This window comes from Platichthys flesus, chromosome 1 (genome assembly GCF_949316205.1).
Source record: "Platichthys flesus chromosome 1, fPlaFle2.1, whole genome shotgun sequence".
Taxonomy (NCBI): domain Eukaryota; kingdom Metazoa; phylum Chordata; class Actinopteri; order Pleuronectiformes; family Pleuronectidae; genus Platichthys; species Platichthys flesus.
The window spans coordinates 13,163,325-13,186,957 of record NC_084945.1 but is presented as its reverse complement, the minus strand read 5'-3'; the positions used below and the strand labels follow the sequence as shown (position 1 = coordinate 13,186,957).

The following is a 23,633-nucleotide window of genomic DNA, read 5'->3' as shown; positions in this document are numbered from 1 at the left end:
GAATATGAACAACAAAGGAGCATGTACAGCACACTGCTACCACACTTTATTAAAAATAGAAACATATATATTCATAGTACTTTTCATACAGACTACAATGGTCCACTGGCATTATTTTCAAAAATGAGTCACAAACTATGAAACACTTATTTGGCCTAAATCCACAGAGAAATATCTTTAAAAAATAAAACAAAAAAATAATATGAAGTGCTAAGTCCACCCCCGCCTTTCTGAGCACACCCTGCTTCATCCTTCCTGTTTCTTTTCATAAAATAAAACTTTATGGCGTGGCGAGGAGATCTTTAACATATGGAGAATAGATGACAGAAACATACATGTTTGCTCAGTGAGAGAAATAAATGCACATACAACTGAGTTTAAAAAAAGATGGCACATTTATTGCAACATAAATGTTATATACATTGTTTTTCTGTTGAAAAAGACATAAAATTCAAATTTTCAGTTTTGTTTTGAATGTGCATCGACAATACCTTTTCATTTGACACAAGAACATTTCTTTTATCATTCGAATCTTTAACGAGACTGAAGAATTAGATGCAAGTCGCACTTTTAGGAATCTGGATCTCGTACGAAGCCTTTTTAAGTTCAAGACTATGAGCAACAATTAATTTCATGCTCTCGAGATGCTATTTTAATTTTTCTCATAATAATGGACAGGTTATGGTAAATAACTGTACATTTTACTATCTAATATAGTAAAATAAAGTAAGAAACTTTTTACTCAAAACTTTTGCTTTCAAAAATCTAGAAAGAGTAATATTTAGAATTCAAGAAATATTCTTACAGTATTATTGTATAAAAGACTAACTACAGTGAAAAATAAGCCAAATGTTTTTTTTTTTTCATTTTTTGATTTCATTTTTTATATATTATACAAGGGAAAGCATCTGGGAATACAGCAAAGTCTAACTTGGCAGACAGAAGCAAAGAAATGAAGGACAGGAAATAAAAAAAAAAATGAAGGAAAGAGAGCAGGAAGTGACGAACATTATACCCTCAATGAACGTCTGCCAACATGAATACAAGCTTTTGAATACTGAAATGAAGAAAAAGGCCATATTCAGTCTGATGATATACAAAAAAGAACGTCTTAGGTTTGTTTTACAAAAACAAAACATTTGTTAAACGGTAGACATGTCATGTAAACTCTTGTTGTGGCATCTTTTCTAATTTAAGTCCCTTATTTGTGCAGAATACTTATTCTGAATGTGGCAGCCTTGTTTAAGATGTAGATAATGATAATGATAGGAGACAATATACAAAGAAATAAATGGAATATAAAGCAAGTCTTAAGACCAAAGACTTAATAAAAGAAGAAACTAAAAAGCATGCACACTCATAGGAAAAAACTAAAGAAAGCCATGAGAAATGTCTTGAAACATAAAAAAAAATCCTGATAACTGTTTTTGTTCAATATTATGCTACACTATGATATTTATCAAAAGCATATGAAGTGTCGAGTCTGGTTTACTGTATCGAGTATATCACGGCTTGGATCAAAACACTGAAAAATAACTTAGATGTTTTCTCTGTATTATAAAGCTGGAAGCCTCAAGAAAGGACCGGTTAAAACACAAACAAGTATAACAAACTTTAACTGCTTTTAAAATTGTATGTCTTGCGATATTAACAGAAAAGATAACTGAAAAAGTGGATCTATCTTCATCAGGCCAGGATAAAGTGTGGTCGTCGTTTTTTCATTTGTTTAAATTCGTAATCACTTCTTCAATAAGCAATCTTTCTATAGCTAGTGGCGGAAAAAATGTAAAAAACAAAAAACAAAAGCTTTTGTGCTGACGTCAGGAGCGTGTAACTGTCAGGAGGCTAAACAAAGATGTGAATCAGAGGAAATATGTCACTGTTTACATTTAACACTATATGGCAACGGAAGCTGAAGGGCGGTGAAGTCCACTTGTCCTTTAGTTAAGACACTAACAATATGCAGGGAATGCTGATGTTCTGTATTTTCACTGTTCACTACAGAGGAAAAGAGACAGACTTATCTGAGCTTTTAGTCAAACTAGAGTTTGCCAATTGTCTGGGCCCTACAATATTGTTAATGCTAATGCAGTCGGGCCTATTACTCTACTGGTCAGTAGCACAGAAAGCCATCTAACCTATGCAGAAATAAACAGGGTAGTTTCGGTGGCAGAGCGAACAAAATATAAATATAAATAATATAGTCTCTTTCCTTTTTTTTTTGAATGGGGGCGCTTTAGTCTCTCAGTTCTAAAAGCTAATAATAATTTTTAGTCATCACTCTAAACCGGCCAATAAATTAATGTCAATCTCATAAGTGCCCAAATATTTTCCCCTCATTCAACCCGGACTCGCCAAAGATCAGGCAGGGTGGAGTGCTCCGTTTTCATGGTGACACTGGCAAGCTATAGACTGAAAAGCTGCAAACTTCTTTGATGTACTTAACTTTCCCTTTAGACACACACTTTATAGCTCAATAACACAATAAATAGAAAAAAAAGAAACAGACAAACAAAAAACAATTGCTGTTACAATGCATTCGTCAATTCAGTTTAGGCACGAGGCAATTTCCACACACGGTTTGAGGAGATTGCGAGTCTCTGATTGTTCAGAAGCAACACACTTCTTGCAGACAGTGATATGTGCTGATGATTTTTCTTTGTGGGGAGAATTTTTTGCGAATGGAAACTGGTCACAGGGAGCTGGAAGCTTGGTTCTTTCTCTGTCTTTTAGGACTGGATTCTGTTAAGTCTTGTGGTTTTGCTTCAAGTGGTCTATCTCCTCCAATTGGTGTCACAAACTCTGTGAGTCCCGTCTGTCGCTGGGAAGCAAGGTCACCGACTCCAGACGGGACAGAAATGATGTGGATCACTTTGATCTGGAGAGAGGAGACGAGAAATACACTAATGAGAGGTGATCGTCAATAATCACACTAACTACATTCATAAATATCATCAATATTTTATCAATATGCTACCAATACTGTCCGACATAATCAGCAACTAAATTATTAATCGTTCAACAATCTGTTTAGTTGTGGCTACTGTGGAATCAGGGGAAAATAAACAAACAAACAAAACAAATAAAAGGATTTAATAAAATTACTTTACAGTTCAATGAGGTCTGCAAATGAATTAAAACCACATTTAAAAAGATAAAAATATAAAAAATAAAATGAGGTTTCAGAAAACACAATAGAAGATACTAACTTTGCCTAAGATTCTCAGATTAATCAATTAATGAATGAACAGTCGCCAGGTGAATTAATACTGAAAGTAATGGTGAGTTGCAGGAAGTGAGAGTTACCTGTCTGATACTCAGAGGTGGCCCATTGGGTTGGATGCGTCACTCAGGCCTGGATGACCTCCTATGTGGCCTTGATGGGAGTCACTGGAGCCCCCACTCACCTTCTCCTCCTCCCTTCTCTTAAGGCAGGCTGCTTTGGGGTTCAGATTCCGCTCTGTAAGTTTATGGGGACAGGATTCAAACTTTGAGGATGTGACACACAAACTACCACATGCAAGAACATGAAGAGTTGTTGAAGGATCAGCGTTTGAAGCTGTGACAAAGCGTGTGCTAGCTGTACACTGACCCCTGACTTGCTGCTCCAAGCTGAGTATGACAGCCACAGCCTGATGGAGGATGAGCAGTTTAGTTTGGGGCTTCTCGCTCTTCAGGTGCAGTTGGCACATGCGCCCCAGCTCCTTGAAGGCCCCGTTGATGTCTCGCACCCTCAGCCGTTCACGGGCGTTGTTAGCCATCCTCCTCTCACGCTCACGTTCAGCCTTCTGCTCCGGATTCAGCCCCTCATCTTCATTGATACTGTGGGAAGAGGAGAAATCCAGCTGAATGGCACATCTAGTTTATAACTAAATGCACAAAACAAACTATAGATATACTGTAGATTGAGAGTAACGAACATAGAAGTCTTCACCTCTCTGCCTCTGACTGTAAGTGGAATATTAGTAAAGACCATCAAGAAAGATAAATTAGCTTGACACTCTCCTGCCCAGGCTTTATCACCACTTTCTGAAGTGTGACTGCTTTAGAAAACATCACAGTGACTTGTTGACTGAAAATAAAATTGCAGGATCAATCCTCAAGGTTTCATTTCAAATAATAATTTTCTGACACCAAACCAAACATTAGATAATTTGTAACTGTTTGACTGTAAAAAATATTTAGTTTTTGCATCTCGACATGCTCGTACCTCGAGCGTGTGCATGATCGGGGGGTATTCATATCTCTTCTATCGCTCTCGTCATCCGACTTGTCGTCTGCGGAGAGGCCGTCGTTCATGTCGTCCTTGTCCTGTTTCTCCATCTTCAGCTCCAGGCCGCTGGGCAGCTGGCCAGCCAGGGCTGAAGCAAGACCTGCTGAGGACAATGTAAACATAGACATAAAGAAATAAACTCATCAGTGTCTATATAATCTTATGTGTGGGACACAGTAAGTCTGCAGGGTTGCACCAGACCTCTGAATGTTTCCAACTGGTGGTTGAGTTCTGCGCTGGACGTGGAGCCGGCACTGGGCAGGCCTCCATGGCTGTTGTTCAGGCTGGCAGCATCGTCAGCGTGGGCACCACCCTGCTGTAACACAGACAGGAAGGACATGTGACAGGAAGAAGACACAAAAGGGAGATGGGGCACAAAATAGTCAAGAGCGGAGAGAACAGCCAAAAGTAAAAGATCCACTTGTTCTAAACACAAAAAAATAATCATGGCATTGCCATCGTCAGCGTCATGGTCCATCCACATAGGTCAAGGATTAACTTTCAACATTAAATAACAACTAATGGCTTTTGAAATGTGGATAACATTCAGATTGGATGCTCTTTGCAGTCTGTATCTCTTCATATGAAAAGTGCAGGGTCTACTGAGTCATACCAATCTATCCTCTTCAACACTTGGGGGTGCTTTAGTGATTTGTTTCAAAGTAGAAAGCTGTCCCATGAATAACCATAAGTGGAAAACATGAAAATAAAAGCAAATAAAAGACCCATGTAACAGTAGTTTCAAAGAAAATATACTTTATTAAACATTATGGAAAACGTTCCCTTTTATGTTACATTATACTTCAATGTTGTGATGTTCTCAGTCACTGGGATCACAACAGAGGACATGTCTGTTTCTCATGTCTCCAATGAGAAAAATCCTCAAGCTCATCTCACTCAGTCCGACCATTTCCTTTTTTATTTCATCCACAATCACAACATAAAACTGGTCAGCTTCCACCATGTTATACCCTTCTACTTCCCGAGGTTTACCACATGTTCTCCAGCTATTTGATTCCCTCTCTGGGAAACCAGGGAGAGGCGGGGAATCCTCACAGAGGGTGGAGGGAATCTTCCCCATTTCTTGTGGAATGTGATCCCCAGTCACTGTTGGCCTCTGTTAACCCCACCAGCCCCCAGCCCCTCCCCTTCCTCAGCGCTACGCTAATCTTTGCTGTGCTCTCAACAGGTGTCCAAACAACTCTTTGTCTGGTAAAGGAGGAGGGAAAACTGGGGCTCTGGCAAGAAAAGAACGCTGCCATTTTCATGGCTGGGCCTGATTAGCATACAGCTGAGGAGCTCTATTTGGGTGGAGGCAGCGGGTTCAGACACACGTTTCCAACGATTCAGATCTCCTCAGTTGTTAATAAGAAGCAATGAGAAAGGGAGGAAGGCGTAGAGGGTGGAGTGTCAGTGGGAGTAAAAAGCCTTGGGCTGTGCTGGTCAGTCCCGACTGACGGGACCTCTCTCCACACAGGAAGTCCTGTGTTAGTGCAGACACAGTATGTTCTATCTCACAGTCTCAGTCGGTCAACATCACTGCCACAGCCCAGCTCTCCTTAACAAATACATCAGACTGAGCTCTTCTGACAACCACAGACAAATTCTTGTTCAGGGACAAACCAAGCTTCTCTAAAAGATCCAGCAGCTTCAGCATCAATGTCCAAACAAGCAGAGACAGAAAACACACGGAACTCCAACAAACTGAGACTTCAGAGGCTTTTCTAATACATTCATACTGGCAACACTGGACCAGAGAGAGGAAGTGCAAATCCTGATAAGAAGAGGGAACACAATACAGTTCACTTGTATTGATCACGAAAAGCGCAAATGACAGTTGAAATGAATTAAATATTTTTTTATTATTTAAAAACAACTTATGGCTGAGCATCAGAAGGGATTATCTTGTGTGTGTTGAGTGATTATCTAATTCTCCTTAAAAGCAAAAAAACAAACATTCTTTAGCTTCAGCTTCTTGACTGTGAAGAATTACTGCTCTTCTGATAACAAACAAGCAATTTGACAATATCAAAATCGTAAAAAAAATTGAATGAGCATTTAATATTTGGAAATTTTGCAAACTAAGCACTTAATTGATAATGCCAATAATTGCATAGTTGGACCTTTTAAAAGTAAAACAAATAAAATAATTCCTTCAATCATTTGATACCAGTCACTTTCCAGTAAAAGTGATCTGATCATCTACCCATTAAAATAGAATGAGCATTGTTTCTTTTTGTATTACTGTATGTGACCTATATTATTTTCAAACATCTCCAGATTACTGTTGGACGAGCCGTAACGTTTTAATATCCAATGCAGATGTCTTCAAATCTCTTGGCTTTTTAAAGTGAAATACCTCAGATGGAGGATGAGTGAACACATTCTGATTCATACTGAGTCCTGCTCTCCCCTGAGTCTCCGAAGGCTTTGACTTTGACTCTAAAAAGAGTGCAACACACAAACACTTCTTACACCAAAACCCAAGTTCACTCCATTTCGCCTGTTTTTCACATTTCTCTTCCACCCTTGTGTATACAGCCGCTCTTGAGAGGAGGGTGAGCCTTCGGCAAGCTATTACACTTATGGAAAATATGTCAGGATATATTCGACTGTTCATGTGTGGGAAAAATGTGTAGTTTGTACTCATGCTGGGAAATCTGTTTTTAACAGGTGGGTGAGGCTTCATTTGTTCATGAGTCACAAAAATACCAATAAAAAAATTAGTTTTCTCTCTTGCCTCATGCAACACTCTAAACACAGAAAACTTTGATTCTCATACCATCGCTGCTGTCCGAACCAATGCAGAGGCGGGGAAGTTAGCTCCAATGCCTGCTATTGGCCCATTTTGCGCCTGTCCCAGCAGACTGTGTATGTCGCTGGGCAGACTGGTAGTGGAGCCCACTGCATGGTTCCTCAGAACTAGGATTGCATCATCCAATCTGTCCAGACGGTCCTCCATTCGAGACTGGAGGGACCGGAGGGATTGAGGGGCGCAGGGTTAGGGAGAGGGAGAAGAGAGGAAAAGAAGGACAGAGCAGCTTAGTATAAGCACATTAGGACTAAAATTGAAAACACTGATTGTGTGGTGTGGACTTGGAAACAACAAAAAACTGAAACATAAGATAAAGAAGGCAATTCAAATGCAAAATCAACAGAGCCATTCCAGCTTGATGCGCTACAGCCAATTGAGGTGCTTCAACAATTATTTAGAATTGAACTGCACCTAAGATGATTACTTCAAGCTGGAGAAGCTTAAAACACAACATAACATGACAATATGGCAACAAATAAAAAAATAAAATGAAACTGCATTTCACTGTGAGGGTTACGGACTGCAGCTCGAGCAAAATGAGGAACGCAAAGATGTATGAAACATGTAGTGATTAAAGGCTCTATCTGAAGAGTACCTCACAGACATCCTTTAAGAAAGACATGGCATCATGGAGATGCTCATGCAACTGCTGATGAACTCGGTTTTTCTGGCAAAGTCAAATAAGAATGAGAGAGGATTATGAGAAAAGATCAGAATCTATAAATACGAGAAACACACTGTGGAAAGATTGTTTTTGTAAAGACGCAGACAAGAAGCAAGCATTCTGTATCAGACCATTCACTCTATGGAGATTTTAAAACATTAAACATTACAGGTCACATCCCTCAACTTTTCATTCACTATCGTGCGTAACGTTTATTTACACAACTGGCTTCAAAGCGTTGTGTTTTGTTATTTCTCTTTTGGAATAAATGTAATTCCTGCGTTCTCCATTGTCCGAGTCACCTTACGACATAAATATACTGCAACTCTCGTGGTTATATCTCTAAAATCAAGCCATGCTTTCCAATAAATAATATGAAGCAGTTGACCACTTTACAAGAAAGATTTGTGGCTACTTTTCATAATACAGAAGTATAATCTAACATGAATTAGTGTCATTGGCCCAAACCACTAACAAGGTCAGTTATTTTGTCTGTAATCAAATTGTTGACTGGCTTGACAGTTGTGCATCACTTTCCTAGAACTACCAAGACTTTCTAATGTCCCAAATAGTTCTGACTCAACTACCTAACTGTGATCCTTGCTTTTTCTACAGTACACGCCCCCCAAAAAATCCTGACAACATTAAAAAAGTAATATAAGTCATTTTAAACCACTATAGCTAAATGACTCTAGAATATTGGAATACTATTTAATTCCATTAGTCATGGAGTTGCATATTATTTCCATTATGGCCAACAGGTTGTCAACAGCCTGTGAGATGACGTCAGGTGGCCACTGACGTCATCTCACTTCGCCACTGAAAAGTGGAATGAATCGGACACTGTGAGAAGCTACTGCGATTTAGTGCAGGTCTGTTGTTTCCTCCTCAACACAAAAATCATCTGTTTTCAATAGTGACACATAGTGACATAACATGGCTGATTGTGCTGCTGAATTAACTTCATACGTGTCATAAGGCACGTGAACGGCAGTTGATTTCACGTCGCTATCATCAGCAGATCATTTCCAGGTTATCAACACTATTCACTTTAATCGTCACCTTGACTTATTTATAGTGGCCATGAAGAAACAAAACAAAGCTTGTATCAGAGTGTGAGGAAACGTCTACGTGGTTCATGTTCAGTGTCCTCTTCACAAGCTGTCAGCTGAATGAAGGGAACTATGAGATAAGACTGCACCTGGACTGTGGCCTTATAAAGTCATGTGCAATATTATTAACAGCTTTTGGATTTAACAATAAATGTGAGTAATATGTGGATTTTGCAGCAGTATCTCTCTGCATCCTCCCTTTATTGATTTGTAGGAATCACCAAAGCTTACAGCTCCGAGGACGTGCAGCAGGGCAGCAGAGTTACTAACACCGAGCAGCTTTTGAAAATGGCAGACATGTCTGTGGGTTCAAAACAAAACTGGACAATATGTAAACGATAAAATAGTTTTAACACCACAATTAACACTGGTTAAGACTATGGTCTATTTTTTCTAGTTTACTACTAAATGTTTTTGTTATGTGAGCTCCATAATTAAATACTCTAAGCAGGGGATGTAAATACATGACATGCATCAGGTAGCAGGTTACATGAAAGGTGATCTGTGGCTCTGGCCACGTGGTAGCAGAGGAATCCTGGAGATGTGGTTCAGCAAACAGCTGTCACCCCCACACCAGCCCCCTCAACAAAACCCAACCCCCCAACTGTCATCCCCACCCTGGCGCTCAGAGCAGAGGACAGATGGCAAGCCCCAAGAGACAGGTATTGTTCAGTTTGGTTATTCATCTACCCCCCCTTCCCCCAGCAAAACATTTGTCAGACAGGAATCTTGCTGAAATGCTAGCCGGGTCCTTCATGAGTAACCGATCCAAAGTGAGCATCCATCATAACGTGGGCTCACTAATACAGAGGACAGCGATCTTACCAATGAGTGAAGGGAGTTCTCATAATTCGGAGAGGAGGGGGTCTGTCCGCTAGCACGGGGCCACTGGTGGTTACCTAGGGAGAAACAAAAGAGATGTAGCAGAGGTCAAGGTTTGGAAATCCCCTTATTCCGTTACACATCATCATGGCTGATAGCTGTATCCTTCCTCACTGGGTGCACCGATATACTGCTAACTGACACACACAATAACATGCAGCCGTCACACACTGACATCCTGATTTTCTGGTTTCTTTTTGTTCTACATGAGATATTTTTATCTTTCTGGACTCAAATGCATCACTTCCTGATGGCTGGACTGCATCCTGAAAACACGAGCCAGCGGAGAGTTTGTTCATTTACCACCCACTTCCACACTTGGCAGATGTACGCTGCATCTGCACATAAATAAGCATTGCTATGAGAGCCTGGAGAACAATGTGACCACTGACTAATCTGACACTAGTTTTCCTTCACACTCCTTTGTGGAAACTTAAAGTTGATATAAACACATGGTGATGGAAAATGCAGTGTTTGAACAGCGTTTCGACACATGGCCTCGATCAGGGATTTTTGATGAAGGAAATATGCGAAACATCTGGATTCAGTCGGCTGGTATTGTTGAGTCATGTTCCTCATTAGTTTTTCGTCCGACACTTATTTGAATGGTGGTATGGTAGCTACACACTCTGTGTCTCAGTGTGTATTTGACAGGATTTGCATTGGGAGTATCACTGCTTCATTTGTACCAATTTTTCTCATGAGGCCAAATCTACTTTGGCAGATTCCCTATTTTCATTCCACACGAAAAATCATGCAATTTAGTAACATAATCTAAATAGAGAAATTTAAGATCCGAGGGATTACAATTTACCTTTATCTGGAAGAAGTTCACACTGGATATAATACATTTACGTGAGCCAGAAAAAGTTAATCTGCAGGCCAGTGCAGGGAGGCGAATTAAGCTAATTTGATCTGGTGTCAATTAGAGCAAAGGAAAAGGAATCCACATCTGCTGATCACATTTCCAGCTGCAGTGCAACATTTCTTTCTTTCCTCTTTCTGAAGCGAAATCTTCCAACTAATCTGCCTGCCGCGTGCAAGAGGAGGCAAAGCATTACAAAATCAAATAATCTTAATGGAATTTGACAAAAAATTAACCTTTCAGGGTTATTTACAGGATAGGATGTCCGTGGGCCTTTCCAGCTCGCAGCACTCAGAGCTCTTCTGGTGTCCATTATTGGTGAAAAGATGCCAAGCCCAGCCTACATCCTGGTGAATGGAGTCCACTGTAGCACAAACTACAGATGGAGACTTTGTTTTGGGTATCTATCATTTAGTGTAAATCCCACTCTGTACTGTTCTCAACTTCTTCTAAAGGCAAGCCAGTAAAAAATGCAGAACAGGCTGAGTCATTTACAGCAGAGAGAGCTGGGGAATGCTGAGTGGGAACAAATTTGATTCACTCTTAATTAAAAGTTATCTAAAAGCAACAAAAAAAAGTGCAGAGTGGCATTCTGAGTCTCTTCTGTGAGGAGACTGATGCAATATTTTAACACTAATTTCCCCACGTTGGTCAAAGTTCTCTGTGTTTATATCAAACACACAAAACCATCGTGTGCAACATGTCTTTAAAAACCCGACTACCACGTTAGAGGGAAAGCAACCGAGTACAACACAACTAATTAACAAACATAAAATCACACCTCCGCTGAGATCAAACTGTAAAACCATAATTTCCATTTATTCATTCCAGTGAAATTTCTCACTAAACCTTCCGTATTGGAGCTTCCATGTTTCCTCACCCACTCGGCCTTGGAGAAAGCAGACTTCAATTAAAAGACCATTACAAGTGACTTTGGGAGAGGAAATGAAAAAGTCTCTCTTCCTCAGCCTTCTCCCAGGTGAATGAGACAGATACTCCACATGAGTCTCTCCTGGCTTGCAGCCGTGAAAAATTTGCCTGGGGCTTCAGTCCCCACGTGCACCGGAGAGAGCTAATTGAACAAACCAGTCGTGAGTAATGTGCTGTACATTGGTGTAATCCTAATGATGAATGAATTTGGTGGCTCACGTCAACAGCGAGCCAAATTTTGTGCCAGTTTTAAAGTTGTGAACCCAGAAGCACAGCTAGTGATACAATATCCATTTCCCCCACAATTCCACATGTATTTATTTTCGGTTGCTGCTGTTGATTTATTCCATATAAAATGACCGCCATTAATAAAAACTGACACTGCATTACATTTTCTTATCATAACAACTTCCAATAGTTATAGCATGTATTTCCAGGTATTTTAACATTACATTGTAAAAAGTCTACACTGGCCATTGTTATGCTGTGAGGTGTGCTGTACTGTAAAGAGGTCAAGAGGGAGATCTCCCTGTGCGGGGCCCTCATAGACCTCCTCATCAGCTGAGTCACAGCCACCCTCCTTCACCCACTGTCTCATAAACAAGGCCTTTTGCAGCCTGTGTGTGTGTTTGTGCGTGTGTGTGTCTCAGTGTGTGTTGGAGGGAACAGCTGTCCATGGGGCAGGGCAACAGCTGAGGATGAAGGGGGCACACATAGAGACAGCTGCCGCCACTCCATTACCACACATGACACAACTGTCCACTAAAGCAACACACCGGGATTTCCCTTACTGTCTCGACTCATTTACTTTCCATTACTCTCTCCACGTCTCTGTCACCACATCAGAAAATGCAAATTCCTCAAAGACACATGTCTCTTGTTTTTTTTTATGTACTAAATAACACAGTATATTACAAACAGGAACCTCCTTTAGTTGTATAGCTGTGTAGGTTAGAAGAGACAGGGGGTCAGAGAGGTAAGTCTGCCTGTCCTCAAAAAGCAACCTGATATAAAAGCATAAACTACGAAGCACATGTGTGGAAAAATAGGATTATGTAAAAAATATGTTATGTGTATTAGTCCAAGTAGGACGGGTGCCATGAGCCACTGTTATGAATCCTAACAATATGGATAATAGTTTTACTAAAGAGGAAAATATGAAAAATGTTTAAACGCTTTCATTACAAGATTTTCAAATCCCTGCGCACCCTAAAAACCAGAGCCCCACTCTTTTTGTAAATTTACACTTTCATTTCAGGGGATGGTATATTTCAAACAGTTTAAAATAAAATCTAAGGCAAAACTTGTCTTCACACTAGATGTGAGTTTAAGAACATGAACAAAGCCCCCTCTAAAAAAAAAGCTGAGAAACAAAACTAGTAAGTGATTTCACCAGAAGTCAACATGAGGGACATCAAAGCTAATGTTGTAGACACTGGATCGGCGAGTCATGGTGCTTTAAGGTGAAAGTGGTTTGTTAAAATCAGAACAAGTTTGCAAAGCTGATTTATTATTATTTTCCTTTAGGGAAAGTCACATATCTTTGTGTGGTCAGACATTGCAGATAGGAAGCAGCTGCTAGCTAAATATGGTACAAAGAACCACTTCTCTTTGTTGGCCTTGAGATTAATGTTTGATGTAACTCATGAGAAACCCATTTAATAAATGTTGTCTTGGTATGATCTGAAATACTTACTCATAACTGTTGTTTCCACGAATGTGCAGCCTCATCCCAGAATGAACTAAGCTGTCTTTTAGAATGGATTAATGTAAAAATGGCATTAACTGCCCAGCAATAGATAAAGCATGAGGATGAGTACCAAATGATTACACCTGCTCTAAAGCTAAAAAGGGGTATTAAATTAAGTTTTGGGGAAAGTTTTCCCACTTCATTCTGCTTGGGCTTTATTCCGACTAATGCAGCATGTAGATAAAGTAATTAAATGAATTTCAGTAATATTCATGAAGGCCTCCTAATTAGCTCGACTCTTCCAGAACAAGGCTTAATTCTAGCAATGTGACGTGTGTCTGTCACTGGCTTTACAAAGCAGTTTCAAAGATGGATATTTTTTATCCTACAGCAGGCATTTAAGTGTACACGAGGTGTGTATGATATTAAAATCGAAGGAGTGGCAGTGTACCTGGCCGTCCAGAGGGGGTGCCGGAGGCAGTCCCCACGCTGCCAGCTGAGGCAGCTCCTGCTGTGGCTGTCAGAGGTGAAGGAGAACCCACTGGTGTTGACGGGTTGGAGGGGAAACTACTGCTAGTGTGGTCAGGTGAGTAAATCTGTGGAAACAGACAGAAAGAAAGATAGAGAGTTAGTAAGTAATAAAACATCACAGGTCGCAGTTTGCTTTTACTTCCACCAAGGAGGTTATGTTTCCACCCCTGTTCGTAGGTTGGTTGGTTTATTTGTTGGTCAGTTGATTTGTCTGCAGGATTACACAAAACTACAGAACCGATTTCCACAAATCTTGGTGGGGGGATGGGACATGGGCCAAACCATTCCATTTTGCAATGGATGTGGACAGAGGAGCATATCCAGGATTTTTGTGTATCTCTTTCTTTTACATTGCGAGATTACACTGCAGTTTTTTCATTTTCATTGCTTTCTCAGGGTTTAATTTATGGACCCTGATTAGCGATATTTAGGGGATTCATACATATATATAAGTCTGTGCAATTTGGTTATTATCCAAATTAAAATCCATATCTAGCCGATTTTAATCTGGACACCTTTGCAGTCATTCGAAATATTTAATTAATTTGAATAATTGTCAGAGCACAATTGGTTGAATTAAATCTGGCAGTCTGAACATGACCCCGGGCTGAAAGGTCACTGTTTAACTCATAAAGAAACCCATAAAAAAACTTGCAGGTTTATAGAGGCAGTTTGTTTTTCACTTGCACACAAGCTCAGTCCCTCTTCGAGTGACAGTTATTATTCCACTGTGGTTTAAGGAAGTGCAGACGGCCAACCTGGAAACCCTGTTAAGCCAACAGCAGAATATCTCATGGGCTGCGTGTCAGCCTGCACTAGATTCTATGGTGAGCCATAGATCAAAATCTAGCAGTATTTCAACGTTGTTTACTCATCTACTCCTTATCGATCCAGTCCCTTTTTTCTGCATGACCCAACAAACAGAGTCAAATTTACTTCAGTTGTACTGCTGTGATAATCACAGCAATGTTATTGTGTTGGTGCATCCTCTGCTAGGTTACACTGAGGTCACTGAGTTTAAGGATGACATGTCAATCACAAGGGAACGAGGAGATTACATCTTCAGAACTTCTACTGGGATTTCATTTGTTTAAACAAATGCTGGATTAAAGCACAAACACATCCCTGATTCCCCACCCTCTTTAATAAGAGGATATTGCGCCATAATGGAACGTGTCTCAGAGAACTCCGGGTATTATGTGTGGATCCTGACTAATTAGCGAAGAAAAAACCCGGGCAGATCCACAGAGATTTCTCCTCCAAGTTAAAATCAAATTGAGCTAGCAGGAAACCATTTGACTTGTGTGGGGATGACAGAACCCACTCATTATTAATAATCTCCTCATTCAATCTTGATCTCTGGGCTTTAGTTTTTCAATCAACTTGGAGAATCAGGATAAATGTTTCGTGGACGTGGGGAGGAGGAGGAGAGAGCGGCCCATGCCTAAAGGGAGGATGTGACTATTTATGCTTTTTCTAAAATCGAAGTGTTTCTCTCTGCTGAGCATCGTCACTCTCACACACGCAATTCAATCATAAACTAAGAGGGATTATTAATGTGGTCACCACTTGGCCGGAGACCGATGAGCCTCAAAACAAATATTTTGTACTTTCTCAAAGGAAAGCCCCTTATAACTGTGACTTCTGACCCGACAATATATGACTTTCTATTCTTCTCCCCCACTGGCCACTGACGTTTGCATTCAAAGTGAAACATGGCTCATTTTACTGGAATAAATGAAGCTCCGCCTCGTCATCAGTTACGCTCCCACAGGCGGCACCGCGCCAATAACCACGGCCAATTTATAAGGGCGGAGAACAAAAGCGCCACAATGTGCGGCCCGTGGAGACGAGCCACAGCAGTTATAAACTCCCCTGTGCCCCCTGCTCTAAACACCCTCCCCCCCATCCACAGTCCAACCGTGTCCATTTCACTCAAGCTTTGTCATGCTAATAGAACTGAGTCTGCAAATATAAAGGACTTAATTTGTTATTACCAAACCCCAAATCTCATACTTTGGATTCGCACCAGTGAGGAATATTCCCCCCCTAAAACGTCCAGCTGTGGCCAGGATGTGTGAAATTAAACTGTTGCTTCATACGTCTAATGTCAGTATATTAATGCACATATTGTGTCTGTTGTGTCGACACACTTTTTTCCAGTTGGTCAGTATGAGGAGCAGTGAAGAATAAGACTTAAAGAAGATAAGAAATAACCCATTATGTTCAAGTTCATTTTATACTGTAACAATTCAATTTGGTCCAGAAACAACTCCCCCTTCTCCCCCATGTTCTCCACTGTATCTACCAAAATAGAGCTTCATAGGACCCTTCCATACAGAAGACAGAATCCAACCGTAATTTGTTATAATTTATAATCAGTTGATGTGCTATGTGATCAGTTTCCTTCTGTAATGAACCTACAGAGGGACAAACACCTGTTATGATACCTTACAGGATGCAACAGATACCCGTGGATGGTTTTGCAAAGTAATCCATTGGTTTAGAGGTATTTTTCATGTACAATTCTCTTTCTTGAATGCTCTTAGTTTAAGCCCACAATTATCCAGGCTTAGGCCAAAAAACAACTCCAAACAACTCCTCTGGGCTTTTTTAATCAGCATTTAGCAGAGCAGTTAATTCTTGGCGTGATTATTAAGGTCACCTTCTTTAGAGGCTGAGACGCACCATTATTCTGTTTTTGGTTTCAGTATATGGGTGTGTTGAGGTTGGATGTCAAACTTGAGAGGATGAAAAGAGACTTCTGTGGTGGTTGAAAGTGTGGCCACGTTGATGCAACACAAAAAATATTCATTTTCAGATTAAAAGAAAGAACCATAGTTGTTTAAAATCCAAATGCTGTTAGATCAGGGAGTTTTGACTCACAGAGGCTAAAGCCTTTCCCAGTGCGTCTCCAGTCTGTGAGCTTCCAGTGGCGTTCCCTCGATTTGCAGCAGCTAAGAAAACACAGACAGAGACACTGTAACAGAAAACTTAGACAAATGAAGAGTAACCACAAAGCAGCTGTTCGACCGCTTGACTTGCTACCTTTACAGAATGCACGTTCAGCGACTGGAGGAGAGCAGGTAGCAGAACTGTTAACAGGAGAACTCACCCATGACCCCATCGGCTGTGTTGACGGATGCGGTGTGCGCTGGGTTGACGAATGGCGAAGTGCTGGTGTTGCTCCGATGGAAGCTGGACATGGGAGGAAGACTGGAGTTGATTTCTGGAGAGACTGAGTGTGTGGGGTAATTCTGGAAGATTAAAAAAGAACAGAAAAGCACAGATTTGGGTCAAAAATGTGCTTTTGTATGTATGCTAATAACCAGAAAACAACTTAAGACACACATTCCCACTAATGGAGTTCTGCTGGGGGGCTGCAAGACTGAAAAATGATTTACAAGCGCCATGTGCTGAACAGCACTCATCGGATACCTTTTGTAAGTGTGACTGCAAAACAGGCTTGTAGCAATCGTTGATCACATATAAGCTTATTTATCACGTGCCGAGCGGTGCTGCTTACCAAACGGTCATGTGAGTGCAGGCTGGTGAAGTTTCCTGACTGTGGCATGTGAGATGAAGATCCTGCGAGCATTCCCCCATAACCAGACTGGCTGATCCCATTGGACGAGTTCCACGGGTCAGATGAACTGTGGGTACCATCTAAAAAGAATAATAAAAATTTAATGATAAATCTTTTTATTATAAAATTCATGGAATTGACGGCCAGTATTCATAACTTAGTTGTGACCTAGAGCCGGAGAGAGGCTCACCTTCAACTATACCCTTATAACTTTCCAGGAGGGGAGGGGGGGGGGGGTCATCCAAGGCCTACTTAATTTCAATTTTTTTTTACTCATGGGAATGAAACATGAACCTCCTCCTGAACACAGCTGACATAACACAAAGCTGAAACCAACAAAGAACGCTGCTCTTCCGTCTAGATGTGTGAGTCAGTCACACTGAAAAAAAGACTGACTACAGACTAAATATTACTGAATACTGTCACAACAACAGAGTCCTGCAACATCCAAATATTGGAATTGAAAGTATTTCGGTCCAATATTTTTGGAATTTTGAAAGGTGCATGGTGTAAGATGACATTCAAAATAAAGACATCATGTTAAATTCTGTTCAAGTGCAACATCAGATAGGTCTTTGTCTTTTAAACTTACCAAAGAAAGTGCTTGCAAACATACTGCCGGAGGGTTTAGGAGAAGAATAAGACGGTGAATCTCTGTTGTAGTCTTCTGAAGTTGGAGATGGTGCGTACACCTGCCGGGAGAAAAATAAGTATCAACAAGCTGTAAAGCATTGTGGGATATATCTCCAAGTGTGGAGTAAAGAGGCGTAGCTTTTCTACATAAGGTTGTACGTTATCTCACAGAGTAAGTAAGAACACATGTACTGAACAACACATGTACTGAAGATGTGGCTCTGAACACACAAACACCCACAAACACACAAACACACACTCCTCTACTCTTTAATGACTAGCAAGCAGTCAAGCTCATGAAGGGAGGAGTGGATTATCAGGGGTATTTGCATTTCAGATCAACTCAGCCTCTAATGGAAAGATAATGATACACGCTTACATGCGTAGACTAAATGCCCGGCAAATTACAGAATTTCCAAAGAGGCGGAAATCAAATAAGTGTTTCAAAAACAGCCTGCTTTACTTTCTTTATATTTTGGGCCTGCAAGCTGGTGGTAGAGGGAAAGGGGAGGCATAATGGGCACGCTGTTGTACAGTGTGTGTGTGTGTGTTTGTGTGGGTGTATGTGTGTGTGTGTGTGTGTATATGTGTGTGTGTGTGTGTGTGTGTGCCAAGCTAGGTGGGAGGATCAAAGACAGTGGAAGCCAAACACCAGTGATGTGGTGACTGACTTCATCCACTCCAGATGGAGGGAGAGAGAGGGTGAGGGAGTGAGTCGGAGTGGAGAGGCAAGACTCGATGACCCCGCCGTAGTGTAACACTAATCAGAGGCAGACGTGCCAGCAAGGTTCCACCTGCACGTTTCCAGTCCGAGCCCATACCTCCTCCAGCGTCCTAACATCACACTCAGCTGTTGGCCCAGCTCACTCCTCTACTAATGCCTGCAGGTGGGATTGCAGCTACAAGGGTTGTTTACTTGTTTAAGTTGTTTTATGACACAGCGCTGGTGGAAAAAAGGCATCACAACCAAGGTTTATAAATTCCGTCCAATCACTCGCTCATTATATCTGTGTGGACCGCAGCTTAAGGGGGACTCGGGCCTGTTGGCTCTGCTGAGTGAGTAGGACTCCAGTGTGCTGTTGTCTGGGTGTGTAATTAAAGTGCTCTGGGAGAGGTGGAGCTCTCCTGGGTCCTCTGGCTTACACATGTGACCAGGGCTGATAGGAGATCCATGGAGATCTCAGGTTAGCCTCCCACACGGGAGCCCAGGCTTTTGTCCTCCGCCTCTGTCAGACGCTCAATGGGCAGCATATGGTAGCGGATAATGCTAATTGTCCTTTTTACCCTGGGCTAACCAGTCAAGACATTAATAAACCATCTCAAACACTGGGTGCCTCATTCCGCCAGCCTATGGAGGAGAGGGCTTCCTTTTACAAGACCATTAATTAAAAGCCGTCACTCACACGGTTCAGCACAGCAACACAGACCTACATAGGCTGTTTGAGCTGCAGCGGTCATGGTTTATAAAGGAAAAACAAATACACAACTATAAATCTGCACCAATGTAATATTAAGCTACATCTGTGAAGAAAAATACTACATTAGCAGATTACATTCCTCCTCAGCAATGGACATATAGCTTTTTAAAAGTAATTACTGCCACCGTAACATTTTTCTGCCAACTATACTATATTTATGGTAATACTTTTTAAACTTGGGTTGGCTCTGAGATACAACATTTCACTACTGGTAATGTTTGCACTCCCATCAAATACACGACAATAGAAATATTTAAATCTAATAACAAAAGACAGTAAGACGAACAAGTTGAACTTTTAACTCTTAAAAGAAAAAACGTTATATTTTTGTGATAATACGTTGCTTCAAATAAAATACACTGTATTGAGTTATTGGCTCAATCCTGTATCCTGACTTAATCCGACTTCACTGACACTATATCCTGCACACCTTGTCACACAGTGTCTCACAGCCTTGCGGTACCCCCACCTTTGAAGTTTGTGCCACGCCAAATATCACATGTCAAAACAAAAATCTGTCAACCAGTACTGAGGGCAATAACAGGAAGGGAAGGGGAAATATAAAAAAAATATAAACTTGGGTAAAAAACACACATCAGGCTATTAGCCAAGAAGCTCAAAGAGAGAAGTTCAAACGCACCCTTAATGGGCTGTCCTGTTTCTGAGCTGTATGTCATTACTTGGAATCGAACCATATCTCTGGGGCATTTTGTTTCAAGTCTAAGTCTAACACACTTTTCTGGTTTAGTTTGCAAAAAAGACAGATGAAACATTATACAATTAATAATAATAATAATAATAAATACTGAATAAGTTATATAAATGTAAAAAAAATGTAATTGTAAACATTTATTTACTCTCAAGGAACAAATAAATCCTCTCACAAAGAAACAAATTAATGTGTTACATATGTAGCAACACAACAAATAACCACAGCTAAATACAATTCTAAATGTAACAGAAGAAAATAGATATCTAGCTATCTGCAATCTTCCATAAACACCAGTGACACATCCCACAACATTCAGGTCAAAGCATCTAATGTTGTATCTGCATCAAAAAGTAAATGAATGCATGACTTAAGTTTGTTATGTAAGAAAAACAAGTAATTTAATATATTTGCTTTTCCAAGTGCACATAGTGACAGAAGAGCAGCCTTCTGGGCGTCTGCTTCTCTAAAAATAGAGTAACAACACAGCAGAATACCTTCCAGTTGCTAAAGCCACAAAAATGTCGTTTTGGCATCAATGCAACCTCATGATCTCCTCACAACATATGTGTCTTATACATATTGTATAGACACTATGATAGTTCCACACACCGACACACACCCTCTCACCCTCACCCCAGACCTGACTGTGTTGCATATGTAGTCAAGCGCTCATGCTTGAACGAATGTGCAACATATGTGAACATTAAGGAGATGTAGGGATTAGCTTCTGTAATGTAAGCGTGATATAACCTGTTGCCCTGCGAAAACAATAACAACAAAAGCAGGAATGTCACATCTAAATGAACACATGTGGGGTCTCTGGTGTCTTTATTATTTTAGATAAAAATCTGATGACATTCCACTTGTTGTGGCGGCGCTGCAGGTCTCTCGCTTCATTTTGATTATTTTTCCCTTATAGGCAACGGAAGAAAGATCAGTTCTGTGCCACCAGCTCACAAGCCAACGGCCCACTGTGAATTCTCCCAGTGCTCCAGATGGTGAGTTTGCTGTGCGACTCTGCCTTACAACAAATTAATGTGGATCAAGTTAATGTAAAGAATGAGTGCCACATTTATTTTCCCCTTGCAGAAATGTGATGCCGGTTATTTAACAAGTGTTTTTGATCATACATTTTGCCTATTTGTTCCACATGCTATCAATTTTCTCCCCGTCACCAACTGTAGCACAAGCCTGTTAATACTTATGAAAAAGATCAAAGTTGTCTTTTGTGCAGAGCGAACAAAGAGGAAATGCTGTAATGGCTCATAAGGAAGGTTGAAACACAAGCTTGAGTAAGATGACCTTTTCAGTAGAACATCATTAAAAACCTAACGTCTTTATTGTTCCGTTAGTTGCAAATGCCCTTTATGTAATAGCACATGCAATGACAGGTGGAAATCTGCCAGTCTAATTTGCTTATGACAGGATCATTACTTCAGGATTACTGAAATGCACGAGAGAGCTTATCTCACTACTGTGAGACCATGTCCTTGAGCAGATTCATCATCCCTCAGAATTGTTTTTTACAAAAACTTTAAAAAAAAAAAGCAGACTGATCACCTTCTTAAAACTTCCTGCAGCACAAGCACGACCACTAACTCTACTCAAAACAACAGTGTCAACTCAGCGCCTTCAAGTCCAAGTGCAGGAAAGACACGCATGCACAGACTTACCGGAAAAGATGCATGTATTTACCCCGAAAATAAACGTGCACACACGGAAAACATTTTCAGAGTAACAGAAATCAAAGAGGTCATTACAGAGAAGTACAGAAATCACATTAGGCTCCCTGTGGCGTCAAGAAGGCCAAAATGATACAAAACAGATGGAATAAGAGCAACATTGGTGCTTGGAGCTCAATCTGCAAACAGGAAAGTCTAACCTCAACAGGCTGCCTCTTTGCCTTAATCATTCCCAGACTCCCACTTGTTATTATTTCAACCCAGTCTCGGAGCTGAAGCAACCAGCCAGTGAAAATAAATTCAAGGCTGCAAACAACTTTTTCATTCTGCACAGTTTGATTCTGAGTGTGAGAGAACTTTTTTTTCTTCTAAATGTCATAACTTCTTTTGGAGTGTAGCCCAGAGTGATAACTTGTTTAGCTGTGGTACAAAAAAGAATATAGAAGCATGCTTAAATAAGTTTATAACACAGTAAAGAGACTGGAACTGCAGCTTTAACTGATGTAATGGAAAAGCCGTAAGGGGAGCCTTGGGTACATGCATCCACACTCTGACTCTGACACACACACACACACACACACACACACACACATACACACATACACTCGCACAGACATTGGGAACACAGTGCTTTCATTTTAAATGGATAGAATAAGGACAGTCAGATTGACAAGCAGACACCAACAGTCTCTCTCTCTATATCTCTCTCTAACAAACACACACATACACACACACACACATACACACTCATACACTCATACACTCATATACTCATACACTAAGTCCAAAACACACACATTCCCAAAGAGACTACTCACCGATTTTCCGTTGTAGTAATACATTAAAGAGTTACTGCCCATTCCAGGGACAGGGTAGGCGCAATACATTGTAGCTTATTTATAAGCAATAGAGGTAACACTACAGCAGCACACTGGCTTCCTCTCTAGACATACATCCAAATGGTTCAAAAGGGAGTAATAATTCTTTCAGTACTGGCCTCCACACACACAGCCCACTCACAGGAAACTTATGCAAAGCAGGAGTCTACCATTCCACACTGTGGGAAGGGGAGGCTGTCAGAAGGGAGTGGCTCGCGTGGTACATCCCTCTCTTAAGCCTCTAAGTGCTGAGGCACAGAGGAAAAGGACGAGGGGGAAGGGAGGGGAGGTGGGTATGAAAAAGATAAAGGCAAGTGGGTGGGACGGAAAACAAATGTGTGAGCGGATTTAGACAGAGAGAGAGAGAAAAAAAATGTTTAATTCCGGGCAAAAAAAAACATGCAGATTTTCTGCATGGGAAACCCAACAAACTGGAACTAAAATAATTTCATTCTAAGCAGGATTTCATTAATATGTGTGATTCAAAGACGGCCAAATGAATGCATAAGTGAGCACAGTGAGGCCTGTTCCCTTCAACCTTCTAATCCAGAGCGTCTAATCTTTTTGTTTTTGTGATGATTTAACACGTCGACAGGCAGGCAGCGTGGGGAAATATGGCTTTTGGGAAAGAAAAAAAGGAAACAACAACAACAAAAACAGCACAACCATCTGGCAACACATTTGACCTGTTCCCACATACAGCTCACACACCAATTAGGAGTCATTAGTGAGAGAAAGAGAGCGGCTCAGGAAAGACTGAATCCAAATCCAGGTAATGAGAGAGAAAAAGAGAGGGAGGGAGAGCGAGAGGGGAAGGAAAAGGGAGATGGACTAGGTATTTATGAAATGTGGAATATGAGAGTTATGGTGTTGGCAAATCTTAAGCTGAGAAGTGCCTGTAA

General features: G+C 40.8%; 1 protein-coding gene across 5 annotated transcripts in view; it reads right to left on the bottom strand.

Annotated features, from left to right (window-relative positions):
- Nucleotides 1-376: 376 nt before the first annotated feature.
- The window catches only part of tcf12 (transcription factor 12), a 68,512-nt gene continuing 45,255 nt past the window's right edge, over nt 377-23,633 (bottom strand). For 2 of the 5 annotated variants that reach the window (XM_062385353.1, XM_062385377.1), the window contains 12 exons: nt 17,941-18,040; nt 17,289-17,428; nt 16,878-17,019; nt 16,649-16,719; nt 13,683-13,827; nt 9,690-9,763; nt 7,056-7,241; nt 4,475-4,589; nt 4,211-4,376; nt 3,593-3,822; nt 3,307-3,460; nt 377-2,878 (listed from right to left, as the gene is read on the bottom strand). In XM_062385353.1, coding sequence (XP_062241337.1) covers nt 3,318-3,460; nt 3,593-3,822; nt 4,211-4,376; nt 4,475-4,589; nt 7,056-7,241; nt 9,690-9,763; nt 13,683-13,827; nt 16,649-16,719; nt 16,878-17,019; nt 17,289-17,428; nt 17,941-18,040 — 1,512 coding nt within the window. In that variant the 3' untranslated portion in view covers nt 377-2,878; nt 3,307-3,317. Of the gene's footprint in view, nt 2,879-3,306; nt 3,461-3,592; nt 3,823-4,210; nt 4,377-4,474; nt 4,590-7,055; nt 7,242-9,689; nt 9,764-13,682; nt 13,828-16,648; nt 16,720-16,877; nt 17,020-17,288; nt 17,429-17,940; nt 18,041-22,671; nt 22,960-23,633 lie in introns of those variants that run through there. The other 3 variants (XM_062385369.1, XM_062385385.1, XM_062385360.1) reach the window with 3 other exon arrangements.